We start from the raw sequence: 17,996 nt of genomic DNA, 5'->3' as shown, positions 1-17,996 counted from the left end.
GCATTGCTTTATTCACCAGGAACACCTTTGTGCCAAAATCCCGAAGTCTGACTGCTGCTATGGACACAGTCATTGGAACTGTTAACATTCTTATTGCTCGCTTGTCATTAACCCACCGACGGTGTCACTGGGGACTGACTGGAGGAGATGGTCAGGGTCTACAAGCCGCGCTGTGAGAAGGTTTGGCAGCGAATTGTCATCCTGTTATTTCTCTCTTTTTATTTGGCAGTTTGTCTCCCTCCACGCCAGGGTTTTACTGTTATCCCTTCTCTTGGATATTTGTTACACCTTTCAGTGTAACTTTGAAGCTTTAACCCCTTTAGCGCTGCATAGACCGTTGAAGGCGTCAGGTGTCCAGCCCGCCAGGGTGAGGCAGAGGAGGTCTGGTGGGGCTTGTGAAGCCTCCTGGTTGCCTCAGACCCTTTATGCTGCAGGCCGTGGCAGGCCATTGGGCTTTGCTTGGTCTCAGGGGTGTGTGACCTGAGGGGCTGTCATTCCAGCCATCTTCTCGGTCTGCCGCCTGCTGAACTCCAGTGGCTTCACCGAGCAGGTGGTCAGATTCCCATTCAGGCTTACAGGGAAGGCCTGATGTTGCACAAATATTGAAGCTTTTCAAATCCAACGAGTTGTGCGTTTTAAACATGGCAGAGTTCTGGACAACTCCTTCACCCTCAAAGGCAAGAACTGACAGTCTGTGGTGCTCTTTGAATGGTGGCCAGCAGAAGTCCGCTCTGTCAGCCCCAATTTGGGTGCCCTGAGATATCGTGGCACGTCTTTGTTTGTTGCGGGGGGTCACAGCCATCCCTCAATCCCACTGCCTAGAAAACATTGTGGCAACAAGTAAACTCGAAACTAAGGAGAAGAAATGACGCTAAGGTTTAGTCCTCGGTGGCTCCAACCATGGATGACCAAGAAAAGCAGGATGCTGACCTTTATACGGCTGCGGCAAAGATGTCATGTGTCACACACTCCTGGAGGTCCACCACAACCATCGAACAGCGGTGCCCGTAAGCAAAGCAAGCTGGCACTGAGGGAGAACGCCAATCACTCTTATGGAGACAAAACCTAAATATAACCAATGGGTACGAGAGCCCCGTGTGAACTTGTGAAGGCCAAGGAGCAGGTGGGCCAGGCCTGCTCAGGACGTTGGGTGGGTTCTGACGTTTGCTTAAGTGTTCCCCTCCCAATTCTTGGGGACCACAGGTTTGTGTCCAGTTTTCAGAAGGCGTCTGTGAATCCTTTGGAATTTCCTCTCCTAAGATGAATTCTGAATGTCATAGGAGCCGTGATAGCAGCGTAAACTGATTTCAATCAGGGGGTCCCCAACTCCGGTCCTGGAGGGCCGCAGGTTTTCATTCTGACCCTTCTCTTAATTGCTGACCTGTTTTTGCTGCTAATTCTCTTCTTTTGAGTTCAAGTTGACTTGTTTTTTCAGATTTGTTCCTCTGAGTTGCTTCATGTCTTTCCTTAAACAGAAATGAAACGTGAAGTGAGTGACCAACAGAAGACCACCTAAGTCAGGGCCTCAAACTCCAAGCAGCTGCTTAATGAGGCGCCGAGTCTCCTCGTTCATTAAACTTGTCCTTCAACTCCACGGCTTCTTGTTGCTGCTCTCGTTGGGCCACAGCAGACATTTCTGTGATTGTTGGTCTTCTCTCACTGGGGGCCCTGAGCAGATCAGCTGAGACCTTCATCTTTCTTTATGTTCAGATATTGTGTGATGGACAAAGTTGTTTGGTTCATTTGGGATCTCGTTATTGTTTGGCTGCTAATTAATGAAAAAGAAACAATTGCGGGGTCTGAGTCTTCTAAAATGAATGGGAGAGGAGGTCACTGATTAAGAGAAGGGTTAGAATGAAAACCTGCAGCCACAGGGGCCCTCCAGGATTTAAAGGGTCCTCATCGTCACACGCACACGGCCGCTCTCTGGTGCCGTCATTAGTGAGTCACATCCTCCATCTCCTTCCATAACGTCTGTCACCACACCGGCGCGTCGTCGTTCCACTGCAACACCAGACGGACAGACGGAGTTCTCTTTCCTCTCCTCGGTAATTCAAGTAGTTTGGCCATTTTATGATCGTGAAGCTGCTTGATTGCTCTCTGCTTTGTGATTATCAAGGAGGACTTGTGACAAACACACTGAGTGACTGGCAGTGCCAACCAACCCGTCCGGTTTGCTAGAGGGGCATCTGCCAGTCCGCAACTCCTCGAGGGTGTAGGCGGCTGGTCTTGATGGCAGGCAGTGCGGCGCAGGGCACCTCCTTGTGACGCCCGCGTCCCCTCGTCCAGGCGTACGTCTCCCTCCGTGTCCACCCCAGTGATGTCTGACTGTAAACTTGGTGCCAGCAGATTCTCCCGGTGGCTCTCACTTTATACGGCCGTGTCTTGCAAGATGACAACGATGATCTGAGGCCTGCTGAGACAGAGCAGCCAGCGGCGGCCCGTCGTCTGATCGACTGATTTCATGGGACGTGGGAACTCGCGTGTTTCACGTGATTAGTGAGCTGACTTCAAGTTCACGTTACAGAAGTTGGCACAAACAAAGAAAAATCCAAGGATGCCCCCCCCCCCAAATTTCACGCCCAAAATGCCACGACTTACAGGTAAAAAGAGGGCCGATACTCGAAGGAAAGAGCAGCAAAGGTGAAGGCTTTTCAGGGCGACGTCTACCGTTTCTCCAGTTGCACTTAATAATAGATCTGAGCGTCAGCTGCCGTTTGTTCAGTCCTAGCGTTTCTGGTTTCACTGCCATCCACGACACGGCAGCCAAGAGTGGCGGAAACAAAAGGCCCACATGAAGCGAGATACGTGACCTGACATGACTCTGATGGCGCGTCCCCTCCATTGCTGTCTTCCTAGCATTAGTGCCGTCCCTGTGTCCCCTGAGGCCTTGAAAGAGTAATGGCACTTGTCAGCTCTGAGCCTTTCTGGCCTGTCACCTTCATCGGCCCCCAGAGCCACCTCAGGACTACGGGTTGGCACATCCTTACTGTGGAGGCTTCTGTGCTTCCTCCACACTCGTCCTGCTAACATGGAGATGGTTGGTGAAATGGCCATCAGATGTTCTCACGGTGGTCCCAATTCCATATTAATGACATCAATCAACTCGGGGGCTCCCCTAGTAGAAGGTGTCCAACCAGCCAGCCATTCCTAGAGTCAGGAGGACGTGATGAGAGGACGTCGCAGGGCCCCTCCTCGTGACACCCACACTCGCTCATATAGGCCCACAAGGACACGGAGAGAACCTGCGGACACCCTGGCCAGTCTTCATAGCTCTCTGGCACCATGTCACAAACAGCTGGCAGGATCTTCAATCAGGCCAGGGGGTGTCAAAGTCACCCTAATGAGTGGCTGTGTGTTTCCTGCTGCGAGATCATTGGACTTCATGGGCATCACACAAAGCTCAAATGGGAGCAGGCTGACCAGTCACCCTTTGACTCGCCGTACGTCTGCTAATTAAGATAAAACAAACAAACAGTGAAGGGGTCCGCGTCTAAAAAAGCAAAGCATTCGGAATGAAGCCGTCAGTGCCATTAGCACAATGGGGAGAGCGGCTGAGCGAAAGCCTCCAGGACCCGAGTTTGAGACCCTGGCATTAAGGCAGCAGGACACGATGAGCTGATGGTCCGCGGTCGTTGAAACTTGACTTTAGTAGGTCAGTAAAGCACAACGAGACCCTCAGCCGATGTGAACGGCACAATCTGTGGGCTTCGCATAAAACAACAAAACACCAAAGCCGATTCTGGTGGCGACACACGTGGACAGCCCCGATTGGCCGAGAGGATAAACCAACGGGCACACAAGTGCATCCACTCCTTATCGAGTCTTCTGAAACGAGAGCTTAATAAAGTCTTCATCGGGCATCGGGAACGCGGCCATTCACCAGTGCAGTGGGCGTGGCCTACTAAAGGGGGCTCGAGTGGGACAGCCTACTCTACCAACGGGCCACGCTGCCCGCTTCACTGGCACTCCTTGAGCCTCTGTGGAGGTCACCATTGCTGATGAGCTCATTCTGCTCTTCTCTGTACGTTTTGTCTCCTTCCCGTTGGCCAGCCAGAGGTCCAGCTTTGTACCGCAGGTGGATGCCAGCTGCTTCTGCTTTCAAAGTTGAGTCTTTGGTGTTGATTTTTGTAAAGCGGTTTCTGATAAGTGAATGCGTCGTGATGAACTGCACCACCACCACCACCACTGGGTCTTTGGACGACTCGCCGAGTAAAGGTCACTTACTGGGATGGCAGGCCCACCAGTTAAAGTTCATCTCTCTTCTCCCACACACCACGCCCAAAGGGGTGGGCACTGTTATGCCTTTGGCTCCCTCCCATTGGCCAACTGCAGCCCCTGTTGCTAGGTAACGATATCTCCGCTCCGCCAGTTACGTCTCGGCCCGACCTTTGGGGCTCCCTGTGTGCCCGAGTGCTGGGTTTTCGACTCCTCTGCTCAGGTCTTCTTCAATCAGGGCGCCTTTCATGGCCCACCAGCGGTGCCACCCGAAGTGTGGCCAAGAGATCTGCTTATGTGGACAAAAATGTTACCTGAGGCAGAAAGAAAAGACATGAAAGGCTTTAAAAGGAGAAACACTGTAAGGGGGGCTCAACACCAGGATCAAAGGAGAACAGAACGTCAGATGACCTCCAAAGACACAGAAGAGAACATCGGAAAAGTTTTAGTTTCCATTTATTTTAGAAAAAAAAAAACTTTTAAATGCAGCTAAATATTTTTTACACATCTAATTCCCATAAAACATTTCTTTTTTTTTTTGTTTTGAATTTCATAAACCAAAGTGTTGTATCATGCATGCAATTTGCATTTCCCTTTTTTAAATGTCTTCTTCCACAAAAATAACAGCACAATTTCAGTTGAACTCGGATAAAGCCGCTAAACAGTATGTGGAGAGTTAAAGCATCAGCATGCAGCACTTGACACATTTGCATAGTAAATGATTGGATTTTACCCAGCATGCCTTTTGTCGCGTTCTGCACAGATTTTGTCAGTGTGTGTAATTTAAGGAGCAGATAAAGTTGGGGCTCGGACTTGAAAAGGAGAAACGAAAAACTCGCTTTGAAGGCGGAGCCATCGGCCGATTGGTGCAAACTGTGACGCCCAAAACTGGTTCATACCGGAAAAGGGAAAACAAGAGAATGGTCGAGTTCACCTGTAATTTAGCTCACTCCTGGCTGGGAGAAGCATCCATAAAAAAAAAATAACTTCTTCAGTGACCGCAAAAATAACTCTATGTCATCCTAACGTCCGCAAAAATGAAGGGGGTCCCCATTATTAGACTGAAATATACATACTGTTACCTCTTTAAATTTGATCTCTTTTTAAAAAATGCATTTAAAAAGTCCCAGTGTCACTGGTTGGAAAAGAAACTAAAACGGAAAAAGATTACATTACCATGACAACACATGCAATATCCACCAAATATGCCCTCGTCAAGGCTCTTTTGTAAAAATAAATTAATTCAACACAAATGACAAAATAAAATCAACTGCAATAAAGCAGCTATAAAAAAAAAAAAACAAAAAGACAAAGTGACAAAGCAAAGCTACACGGGTGGCACTAAAGCAAGACCTCTCCTTCCCGAATGTCAGCAGGGGGTCGCACAATTCCAAGGAGGAAGCCGAGGGACGTCACATCCGGGGGGGCCACGTGGGTGTGTCACGCCATCGAGCGGACGGCCGGGGGGACCTCGTGTCTCCAGTGTGTGTTGTGAAGTCTACGGCAGTAGTTTGAGTTTGGGATACGATGAACGATTCTGGGCGGTGGCAGGTGACCACGGTTTGTGTCCTCCCCCAGTCCAAAGATATGCAGGTCGATGTGTGTGTGTGTGCGCGTGTGTGTTCACCTCGTGATGGACTGCGAAGGTGGATGAACGGTTTTCACCCAAAGCACAAATTTCACAGAGGACCAAATGCTTTCCAGTGATGACAGACCAACTATAGGACCCCAACAAGGCTGTGCCACCAAGCGTTCGTACCTTCATGTTCAAGTAGCATGACAATCCAAATGACAGTGACAGAGCACTTCCACCTCATTGTGGAGTCTCACACCCCATTAGTCCGCACCCACATTTCACTGATCCTGCCATTAACAAAGATTACAAGAAAATCAAAACTGAACTACGGCGCCAGTCAGGCCATGAGTGGTACAAACAGATGGCCTTCATTATGGACTGTGAAGAGCCAAAGCCGCATGTCACACGTGCTCAGCTGGAAGGAGCGAGTGATGTCCAGAATCGAGGACCAGCTTGAACCAAACGGAGCCGCACGCCTAATGATTTGCAGCTACGGTGTACTTGCTTTGCAACTGAGGTAACGGGACAGGAGCCAGAAGGGCTGACAGATCAGCTCACCTGTCCCAAGAGCTCTTCGGAACGCCAGCAGAGACCTCAGACTCCACGTCACTTCCCCTTTGTATCCACTAGGTGTCCGCTCTTTAATATTCAGTTTCTTGGGTGGGGAATTGCAGACCACCAGTACACCGTCACAGTACTTGCACAGGAAGCCCATTGTAGCAACACACACGCCGGCGGCGGCTCTACTCGTCTCGGCTCCCCTTTTTCAGCCCTGTCCACGCTTTGTTCACTTTGCCCCTCTGCCACCGTGTCCTGGTGCTTCTTGTACTCCACCAAGGATGGCTATTCTTAACTCTCTGCGAGGCTCTGCCGCGTTCTCGGACATATTGTACGTATCCGGCCTACCCAGGTCACCAAGGACAATGAGGGGGCTTAAGGAGAACCACTTCTGATCGTAAATGTGTTTTTAATCAGAAGCAAATGCTGGCTGATACTGCAAGCACGGTCAGCAGAACGAATTCCAGTTACCATGTGCTTGGAGGCTCTAAAGTGAATATCTGCAAGTTCATAAATATTACACGATAAATAAGCAAAAATAAAATCTCAAACTTTAAAAGTTAAATAGATTTATTTTTAATCTCATCTTTATGTCAACCATAGCTAGGCATGTTGGAATAATAACGTAGCACCAGATAAAGAATTCTACACTGGCAATAGTCAACTACTCAAAGTAGTGTAAATCTCATATACAGCATTAACACACGGTTAATGACAACTTAAAGTTAAACAACCACTTCAATTGGTTGATGAAGATTAATAGTCAACAGATTCATAATAACAATAATATCCATCTAGAAAAATAAATGCTCACAACGTGAATACAACAGCTCTCACACGGAGGAGTGGGGCGGGTCCTTACAGAGACCCTACGCGGCCCCTCAAGCGCATTGCACAATTCGGGATTCAGAAAGGTGTCGAGATATGAAAGCGACTACACAGTCGGTGCGAGTATCTTAAACATCATGCGGAGTAATGTCGTATCTGAAAAGCTAACACTGAGGTACTAACCTGAAAAGATGGCGCTTGACTTCTACTATGCAGTCTGCTAAACCAGTTAAGAGGGCGCCGACAGGACAAGGGCATGGCAACGTCTAATCTAACTTTGTGCTATCACAAATGTGCAATCCTAGTTTTCCAATGTGCTTGCTATTTTAGTCGTTCCTTTACGAGTTAGGAGTCTTGGGAGTTCTGAATGGACTTTGGGGGCGAGCAGGAGCGCTTACAATAAAGCAATAAAGCAACACGTCTGTGGAGAAAAGTACAAATCGGGCAACCAAAGTATGGCAGTAAGCACATATCATCATCAATGTAAGGCATCAGATCGACACGTCATTGGCAGCACGGCATTAGCGTGTTGAGAAGGCCGACTCAAAAGAAGTTACACTAAACCGTATATTACACCTGCGCCACACACAATCCAACCACAAGCTGTGCCAGGAGTGCCAACAGCCTCGTGGCTTTAAAGGCAAATCCGGGATTAGCAGCTTGTGCTCTCCCTGTGCACCGGGGGGCTGCACGTTCTGATGGCTTGGACTTGATGACACCACAAAGTCAGACTCTCCTGTAAACCGACTGTTAATGCTACTCGCAAACGCCATGGATGGCACACACACCATGCACACAGCAAAAAGAGGAAGGAATAATGTGGTGAAGTGAACAGCGAGAATAGGAAGAGTATTTTAAGTCCAGTTCATTATTTGAAATCTTTTAACATCTGTATATATATATGTGTGTGTGTGTTTATCTATTACATTTGATCACCTTTACGATATCAATATTCTCTTCTGTATAGATTAACACACACAGCCTACACCCATCCATCCTCTTTCAGACCACCGTCTTCCTGGCCATCACGTCCATGGTGGGGGGACAACAACTCACTAATTAAAGTACAACTCTGTAAACCCTGCACAGCCACATCCGTATCCACAAAGCTTTCCTTCTTCAATTGCTGGGTTATCTGAACATGCGGACACACACACACACACACACATTCATACTTTAATATCTCAGAGTAACAAAAAGGGCAACATACCGATTGTCAGAAAAATGAACAACTAAAGGAAAGCGGACTGTTCAATTTAATGTTATAATGCATAAACGACACAAACTGTAAAGTGCATTCGGTTTCTATGATTGACAAGGAGTTGCCTGACGTTCACACTCAGTAATGCCACGGGCTACCACACCGGACCACTAAATCAACTGCGCTTTTTTTTTTTTTTTCCCCACAACACAAGGGTTTAAGGAGTCAAACAAAGCCCACCGCGAGTCAGGCTATGGAATGATTCAGTGGGTTTGCCACGAGTGGCTCTTCCTTTTACAGTACGCTCGTCTCCCATAACGAATAGCCTGCTAAAGCCCTGATGGTTTTTGTGGGCCTTCTGAATGTCTGGGAGCTCTACGGGGCGAATGACTCAAAAGACAGCGATGAGGATAACAAATCTGAGACTTCAAAAGGTTATATATTGTGTAAATGACTCCTTCTTTCTCCATCTTTTACATGGAAAAGTGAAGTTGTGTTACCATGAAAACAAATTCCTCAATGGCAAAGTAGGCCCGAGCACATCTAAGGCGCTTTGACACATCTAAGGCTATTTACGTGATGAGACGGCTGTTGGCAAGGCCAGTTTTCCTGCACACATTCTTCACTTTCCTCTGCTTTTCCCATTTGTTTTTTCCCTGCCCTCGGATAACCAGATAGTACCGTCTGAGAGTAACGTCTATACAGGCATTCTTGACATCTCTAAAGTAAGCTGAACGTTCCAAATGATCCAAATTGCTTGTATGCTTATCACAGTTACTGCAGTCTGGCTGGAAAGTGACCGACTAAGACCGAGCCAGCTGATGTCTTGTTGCACACTCGACATGGAAGACTTTTCAACAAGGCTTTGATAAAGAGGCACTAAAATAAAAGATGGCGAGAAAATAAAAACAAAAACAAACTGCAGAGTTAAAGCAAGTGCCCTCTAGTGGGTAACATGAGCACAGTCGGTTCAATTTGCCAGAAGTGACCTTTTATGCCAAATGCATCAGCTAAATTTGTTTTCCACAATTGTGGTCAAAAAGCACATTCAAACTCCACACCCTCTCTGTACAGCAGGGTAGCACACAAAAATGCTTTTCTTCAGGTCTTCAGTAGCTCTGCAGAATTTGTGACATTTTTAACACAACATTACCAGCTTGGATATATTGTGTGGATCTCCTTTACTTGTTGGTGCCATGTGTGAGTGTGCCAAGTGGCTAACTCGTCAGTGCTGTTCACCCCCTACATTACAGGAGAGATAGAAAAGACTGATGTCAAAATATGGAGGCCGCAGCCTATAGCAGATTACTACATTAAGGCACCCAGTGTTGCACGTATGCAGTGATGTCGAGCAACTCAAAGTGTGCAAGTAAGCACGGGTGACACTTGAGGAGCCCACCTGGCTCTTCTACACTCGTCCATATCGGACATGCCTGTTACTCACCCAGGGTGCAAGGAGCAATGCTGGCAGTAATCAATCACGTCCTGAACAAGACACCATGCCACCCAAAATCACACTCAGGCACTCAGAGCATCACACGAGCCCCCCGTGGCTTCATCTTCTGTCTGAGGGCAGGCCACTCGCCTGCACTGTTTAGCCTCATTAAAGTGAATCTGAATATTTAAGTCTGAGATGCAAGGTGAACCATAAAAGAGCGTCATATCTCCAGGAATAGCCTGCACTTTACACACGTCAGGTGGTCAACATCAACATGATGGCAGCAGTAGCACACCGTAATCACTAGAGAATGAACAGTAAATGACACTGCTGCTTGCAGCCAATCACTTTCCCCCTCTCCTTTGTGACAAGGCTGCACAACATGCTGAGCGCCAGACATCGTCCCAGAGTACCAGACAGTAACTGCACAGCGCCGCTGAACATCAGTGCTTGTTTGGATCACCAAGGATTCCCCCACACCGTGTTCCACAGAATTGGCGGATCTTTTTACAAACCACTGCTATCGTGATGAGCCAGACGGCACAAATTGGTGCAAGAGCAAATGAGAAGAGGGAGAATGGTGCACTCACGACCAGCTTTCTGTTCTGCTGCAGATATCAGGGAAAATGTTGTTTCTTTCCATTTATGGACTGCGTACAGTGCTACAAAAATTAAGAAAAAAACGAACATTGTCACAAATATGCCATACCCCATATTCCAGTCACACCCAGAAAAACGTGGGAATCAAACTTTACACAAACATTTATCCAATTTTTTTCACTGGCACTGGTTCAGAATTTTTTCTTATTTAAGAATTCTGGTCACATTCCACCGGAGCTGCAAAAATAAAACCAAAAATGAAAGCAATTTACGATGCAGTGATATTGTATCTCGGAAAAAAAAATTGAAAACATACAGAAACTTGGCCAAAAAAAAAACAAAAAAAAAAAACAAATTCCCTGTGTCTATATTTGCCGAGACACGCTCAGCATTCAAGAAGTTAGCCTACATCCTCTCACGCTAGAACAGACAATGTTAAAAGTCAGCATCCAAAGTGTACTGCACCGTTTACACACCAATCTAGACAAGATCAGAGAACCAGTGCCAAAGGGAAATGAGGTATCACGTGTGGAAAACTCATGAGACTGAACCGGAGTGTCTTAGCTCTTCAGAACTGGGCTGTGAGAGGAGAGGAGAGGCCTAGCGGGTTCCCAGTAAACTCAAAGCCTGTGCCTCGAGTCATGACTGTAGCTGCCTGGAGAGCCACGGTTGCGATGTGGTTTATACGTGTCCTGATAGGAGTCGGAGTATTCTTCTTCCACCAGCGGGTAGTGGTCTCGGCTGTGCTGGGATCCAGAAGACAGCCGATTCCTGCTCTTGCGTGCTCGTTCACTGTGGTAGTTCTCATCAGAAGTCATCAGGCTCCTGCGTTCAATAGGAGAGTGCTCTGCCGAGTGGTTACTGTGCCTCATTCTTTGGCCCTGTGTAAGACATACAAGTAAAGTCAAACTGGCATTGTGTTTGATGATTGTGAACAGCATCCTAATTCCTGGGCATAGCTTTTTAACAGAGAAGAAGTCTAACTGAAGGAACATGAATATGTACCAGACAACAGGCTTACTGAAGGACAAAAGCAGCGGGGAAATGCTACATTACAGAAGAAAATAAGGACAAAGTAATGAATACTGGAACAGGTATGTGACTCCTTGTATCAGTGGTGTAAACATACAAAGGTCAGTCCAAAATAAGCTCGACAGCACACCACATGCTCCAGCTTTGTCAATTTACTGCCTTTTTCACACACTTGGTTTTGAATTGGACACATTCTTCTAATGTCCACTTTCAGAAAGGAAGTGCCTTTGGCAGGGTTACCAGCAGGGTCTGCTCTTCTTTTTGACGGCTCATCAATCTCACCAATAATCCTGTTCTCCAAAATAATGCCAAGATCGGAAGGTCCCCAGAGTCCAAATCTCTACTTATTCCACATGTGCGTGTGAAGAAGACCTTCAAACATTTGTACAAAATTTACTCTTAAAAAGTGCCTACCTGTGTCCTTGCTGAAAATTTAAATTTGTTAAACTAACATCCTGCTATCCACTTTGATTGCTTCTGTCTACTGTCTGCATGTAGATAGTAATGAGTCCACTGTGAATCTCAAGTCCTTCTCATAAGGTTTATTAAATTAAATGTCCCACTGTGTATTGAAATCTCACATTTTTACTTCCTACATGTAATATTTGACATATATTTACATTAAAAGTAATCAACCATGAATCTGGCCAAGCCTATAGAATATGAACTCTCAATTCAGCTGATGCTCCATTATCCGCTGTCCTCCTATTTCAGCATCACTTGTAAACTTGACTAGCGTTTTCTTTTTATTCAAATCAGGTCATTTATGTATATTAATAAGAGCACAGGCCCGAGGGACACCACTGTTATCATCACTTATTCTATTAAGTTTCCTCTCACCATAACCCTTTGCTCCAATGGTACCACATACACAAAGCGCCCTGAATGCCCACTTCTTTTAATTTGTTCAGACGCCTCTCAGGTGGCTATTTATCAAGATCCCTCTGAAAATCAAGATCATTAACATTATATGCACCTCTGTGGTCATCTGCTTTTAGCTCTTCCCCTTGAATTTTAAATGTTAGTCAAAAGCAATCTGACCCCATGCTGATTATTTGCTAATATGCCTTTGCTTGACATGTGATACTTGATCTTTTCCTTCATATTTTTTCCATTACTTTACCCATCATGCATGTTAAGCTGCCAATAGTTCCCTGGATCAACCCAAAGCCCTCTTTTGTAGTCAAGCAAGTATTCATTTATATAGATCTTATTTTATGTGTTTTGTCTGCCATTATTCGGCTTACATTTATTAATCACAGGTGCTGGTAGCTTAATACATCGTGAAATTACTGGAGACTTTCTCTTTTCTTGTCTTCTCTCCAACACCACTGCCATTACTCCCTCCACCCACATGGTCTCATCTACCACGTCCCTCTGGCTCTGGCTCACACCACTTATTTGTATGTAAATCATCTGTACTCACTTTCCCCAACTCCTTGACCTGATCCAAGCTAAGATACTTCCCAAGATTGCTGATGACCACATACAGGTATTCTGGCCAGTAGGTTTAAGCAGAGGTCTCACTGGTACTGCTCTTTAAGTGCTTTATCATCTTACTGTGGCTCTTTTAAACACTCACACACACACCTCTCATGGCTTCCTAGGATGGTTCTGCCCCTTTCAACAGGTCTGTGTGGCGCAACAAGGATTTTCAGGCCAAAAACACCACTGCTCAGTTTTAACATTGCACCCATTGTCCTTATCTAGAGATCATAGCAGAGCAGAGTGGATATCTCTAGCAGCATTGGGCAGAGCACAGGAACAGGAAGTCTGGCACAAAATTCACAAGGATATTTGTTACCTGTAATCCCGATATAGCCGTGGGGTACGGCGAAAGTGCGGTAGAGCCAAGATTACGGCCTAGTAGTGGATTCATGGGAGTGCTATTAGGTGCATGTGTGGCCCGCCAGTAGGCTTCCAAGTACTCAGCCAAATGTTCACAGGCATCTTCCAGCTGGTTCTCATCTAAAATGATGTCAAACATTTCCTAAAACAAAAACAAAAGTTGTTTTTTCCATTTCTCACCAAATAAGCTTATGTGTTAGGAGCAGAAAAGCTGAACATATTAAACATTTAAAAAAGATCAAATGTACCGGTGGACACTGTGCAAGCTTGTCTGCAGCTACCAGCTGGACATTCAGATGCTTACTTTGGGATTTCCCCCTGGATTTTATTAACCGCTGCAAAACCTGAAATTAAATGAATAAAGAACATAATGTCATTGTGCAGAGTGAAATGCAAACAAAAAAAATCCTATTATGTATTCTTTAAGCACATTAAAGGGCCAGGTAACTGTAATGTGGGCAGCACAAGCCTCTGGTGGCTGAAATGAGAAAGCAAACACCGCATTGTGAAGCTTTGTTCAGTCGACAGTCGTCTAAAACTGCTGTAAGGCACTGGATTAAATAAAATATAAATAACAATTCAGGGGCAAAGGGCAATGCCAAACATTTTCTATCTTGATGATATTTACATTAGTTAAAATGAAACATCATTTACAAAATACACACATTACTGACTTTACTTTTTTAATTATAAATACAGTAAAGTGTTTGGTTTGTGTTTTCTGATCTGGGCAGAATTTCTGCCATCCTTAATCTCACCTCAGCTTCTCAGAGGAGAGAGTGTGTGCACAAGAATGAATTAATAAGATGGACAAGGCACAAGAGGAATACAATTTTAGGTAAATCTGGAACAGGAAGGCAGCATTTTCAGAGGCAGAAAAGGAAGGAGTTGTGGTGCTGGAGGTGGGATACACTGGTAAGCTGAAGGAAGCAGGGAATGATAAGCAAACTTTAGTGAGGACACTCCAAGCTGAATTCATCAAAGAGCTGTATGAGGATGGTGGAAATTCACAGATTCCTGAACCAGGAGCCCACATGAGAAGTAAAGCAATTGTGTTTGGGAAGCTGAGCCCAGGTACTGTACAATGGCAAGGATTCTGGGCCCCCTGCTCTAGATGTGTCTTCTATTGGATTCAAACCTGGTGAAAGATGTTGGCCTATATTGGTTAAGTTAGGATATTATACAGAGATAACGTTGATTGCAAAAACTGAAAAGAGTTACTGTGGGTGTGTGCTGCCCTTATTTACCAGTATATAAATGTGTTCTGAGATTTTTCAGGAAAGGAAGACAAGTTTTGAGGTAAGGTTCTTCTGCTCATTTATTATGGTGCTAGAGAGTGGTGATGTGTTTGTATGTTGATTATCATATGCAAGTTAAGAATTTCACTGTACTTTTACATGTGGGAATAATAAACCTGTAACACCTATAAACCTATAACAGAGACTAGACACTAGAGGGCGATGTAAACTACAAAGTAAGGTAGTTCTAGTCAATAATGATACCATAGTGGTGGTGGTGGTGGGTGACATGATTTATGTTGATTAGCACATGCAAGTTTGAATCTGACGGCACTCTGTACATGTAACAGTAATGACCTTATGACCTGCTGCTTGTTTGCTGCTGTACAGAATCACAAAAGCAAACTTGACTGCCAGCACAGAACTGAGCTCCAGCATCACACCAGCTTTAGCAAGGATAATAATAATAATAATAATTCTTTGCATTTATATAGTGCTTTTCTCACTACTCAAAGCACTCAGCAATTGCAGGTTAAGAGCCTTGCTTAAGGTTCCAACAGAGCAGAGTCCCTATTGGCATTAACGGGATTCGAACCGGCAACCTTCCGATTGCCAGTGCAGATCCCTAGCCTCAGAGCCACCACTCTCATTTCCAGCAAACTGTGTTTGTAGTTTTTGTGACTGCATTTGAGAAAAGGAGGCAGCCAAACAGTGATTGTGTTATTTTTCCAATTCTTGTTTACTGTGGTTTATTGTATTTGTGTTTTAGTTTTGAATACAAAGTGTGCAGAGGCTATTGTGCCATTTCCCAATTGCCAACTCTTCACGTGAAGCACTTTAATTCCAATGCAAATCACTGTTGTGTAAATGATGTAGTCTGTGCTATCTACTCAGCTAGCATAATGAAATTATTTGATTTTGTTTGATGTCCTATAATTACAAGTAAACCAGCCCATTTGCTTGGATAATACGCTTACATGCATCATCAGGTTTGTTTTAGCTGTAGGGATAGGAGTATGACAGCCTGATGTCTTAACAGGCCCAGTAACTTGTGTAATTGGGATTTTTTCCTGGTGCAAAGTATGAATTATACTTTTTATAAAGCATGCAAATCATTTAGCAACAACTTGGGGGTTTCTCAATTTTAAGTGCCTTGAGCATGGAAAAGGCGCTACAGTATATAAATAACATGTATTCTTATTATTATCTTTTCCTTGGTAAATATTAATGGTTGCTGTTGCACTGGTTTTTCATTTAGATGAGAAAGGATTAGTGGAGTGTGAGAAGGAGAATTAAAGATGGCTTAGCATATTCAGGTAAACACTGGACCTTTGTGAAGAATAAAACGAAAGGCTGAGAGCTTTTGAAATTCTCAATGCTCTGCTATGTTTACACCCATCAGGAGAAGATCCCCACTTGAAAAAGTAAGACAGCTTTTATCTATCACCACATACCTTTGGAGAAGATACTTTCACGTGTACAATGATTGGTGCTAAAGACGTCTTTATCAGCTGTGTTGGATGGTTGATTGTGTCTGCATCCAAAACTACTAACTGCAGAGATCGGGCCAGCTCAAAGATTCTTTCAATTTCACTCTGCACCTCAGCTGGAAAGAAAAGGAAGTTCTGAAGTTCTCTTTTCATATTTGTTATTTTGCAGCCTTATACTAATTTCTTTTAAATAATATTCTCCCACATCAAGCAACTCCCAATATCCCAGAATGACAAAGTGAAAACAGGATTATTTGACAAATTTATTAATAATGGAATATTACATTGACACAAGTATTCAGGCTCTTTATACAGTAATTAGTTGAAACCCCTTTGGCAGCACTTCCTGCCTGGAGTCTTCTTGGGTTTGAAGTGCAAAGCTTCACACTCCTGGATTTGGGAATCTTCAGGATCTGAATATGTCCTGAATGCACTGTGTGTGTGTGTGTGTGTGTACATACAGTACATTTGGAAAGAACCGCTGATTCTCTGATTAATTGATGTCCTGCTCTGGAGTATGATTATGCTTCATACCCTGATTGGTTAATCAGAGCTCGCTGTAATTTGTCATTAAATTTGGAGGGAGCGTGTGCCTACGTCTGAAGCCGCTAACTGGAAAGTGACTGGAATCAAACCAACACTTCTTTAATTACACACAAGATCGGGAAGGACTAACATACAGAACCCAACATTTGCAGACTAGATGACCAGAGCATGCACATGCATGATGAGAACGGCCACAGCAGCAGTAATTATTGCCATATAATGCAATCTTGTTTTCTTTTTTCAGATTTGGGAATAATCATCCGTACTATCAAGTGGTAGAAAGTTAGGGAAGGACAGTTCAATAAAAAAGTTTAACTCACATTAACAATGCTTTATTCAGCATCGACACAGGTCAAATTCTTTTCAAATATTTGTCTTTCTCTCCTTTGTTGTGTGTGTCCTGCTGTGGGACAGAAACGTGTTGACTGCCTTGCTGATGCTTTGTTTTCCTACTGGGTGATGCCATAGCCACTTTAGTTTTATGTTTGCAAGTCCTAAACATTACATGTTTCTCAACAAGAACAAATGTTATTATGTGTAACGGAATCATGTGAATGCAAAAATGCCCACATTAATGCAGCAGAGAAGGTCTGTGCAGTGTCCACTACTGTACTGATGCAGATTCAGTGCCAGTCCTTTGAAACTGTCACAAATGCACAGTCCAATGTTGCAACTGGGACAGTAGAAGCAAGTTTATTTACATATTTGTCTTACATTTTTTTCTGTTGCTTGAGCATGTGAAGGTAGAATTACAGTTCCAGATCCACACAATCGACACACCCCTTGTGTTACTGTAGGCTACCACACGGCTCACGGCTTAGTGACTTCCACATGTCCCCGATACAGATATCCAGTTAATCGCAATCATTTTACTCTTTTGCCACGCATCTACTTGCACCACAGTCAACCTTTAGGCAACCGAATTCACCAGGCATGTAATGGTGGTTGAGTTGTAGACACCATATGCATCAGTTTGACTGTCCATGTCAAGGTCTGATGACCAGTTCACATCGTCGTCACCACTGCTTGACTCAACTAAAAGTTCAGCTTCAGCTTGTTCTAAAACTGACTTTACAGCTTCTCATTTACACACCATTGTGTTTTAGTTCAAGGCTCCGCCCCAGTCATGAATATTGATCAGCTACCTTAGAGTGGCAAAACGGATAGAAATATTCATGTTTTTTTTTTTTTTTACAACATATGTAAAAATATGTTATTAATATATATAATATAATATATTAATGTTATTTTATCCACCAAATGGTTGAAGAATACTGTCCTGACAGTTATTAGGACTTAATCATTACACGTCACCCCTTGTCTGACTCGGGCTTAACTGTACTTACATCGAATTCCAAGCCAAGTCACACTCTGGGTTAATGCTAAGGACGTAAGCACACACTGCATCATTTTGTTAATATCA

The 17,996-nt window shown here is 44.5% G+C and overlaps 1 protein-coding gene across 2 annotated transcripts in view; it reads right to left on the bottom strand.

Annotated features, from left to right (window-relative positions):
- Positions 1 to 4,657: 4,657 nt before the first annotated feature.
- Positions 4,658 to 17,996, bottom strand: part of cacnb4a (calcium channel, voltage-dependent, beta 4a subunit) — an 80,448-nt gene continuing 67,109 nt past the window's right edge. For both annotated transcript variants that reach the window (XM_028808085.2, XM_028808084.2), the window contains 4 exons: positions 15,992 to 16,143; positions 13,548 to 13,643; positions 13,256 to 13,441; positions 4,658 to 11,300 (listed from right to left, as the gene is read on the bottom strand). In XM_028808085.2, the coding sequence (XP_028663918.2) occupies positions 11,040 to 11,300; positions 13,256 to 13,441; positions 13,548 to 13,643; positions 15,992 to 16,143 (695 nt within the window). In that variant the 3' untranslated portion in view covers positions 4,658 to 11,039. The remainder of the gene's footprint in view (positions 11,301 to 13,255; positions 13,442 to 13,547; positions 13,644 to 15,991; positions 16,144 to 17,996) is intronic.

The sequence above is a fragment of the Erpetoichthys calabaricus genome, chromosome 8 (genome assembly GCF_900747795.2).
Source record: "Erpetoichthys calabaricus chromosome 8, fErpCal1.3, whole genome shotgun sequence".
Lineage (NCBI taxonomy): Eukaryota > Metazoa > Chordata > Cladistia > Polypteriformes > Polypteridae > Erpetoichthys > Erpetoichthys calabaricus.
This window is presented reverse-complemented; position numbering and strand designations above follow the sequence as displayed.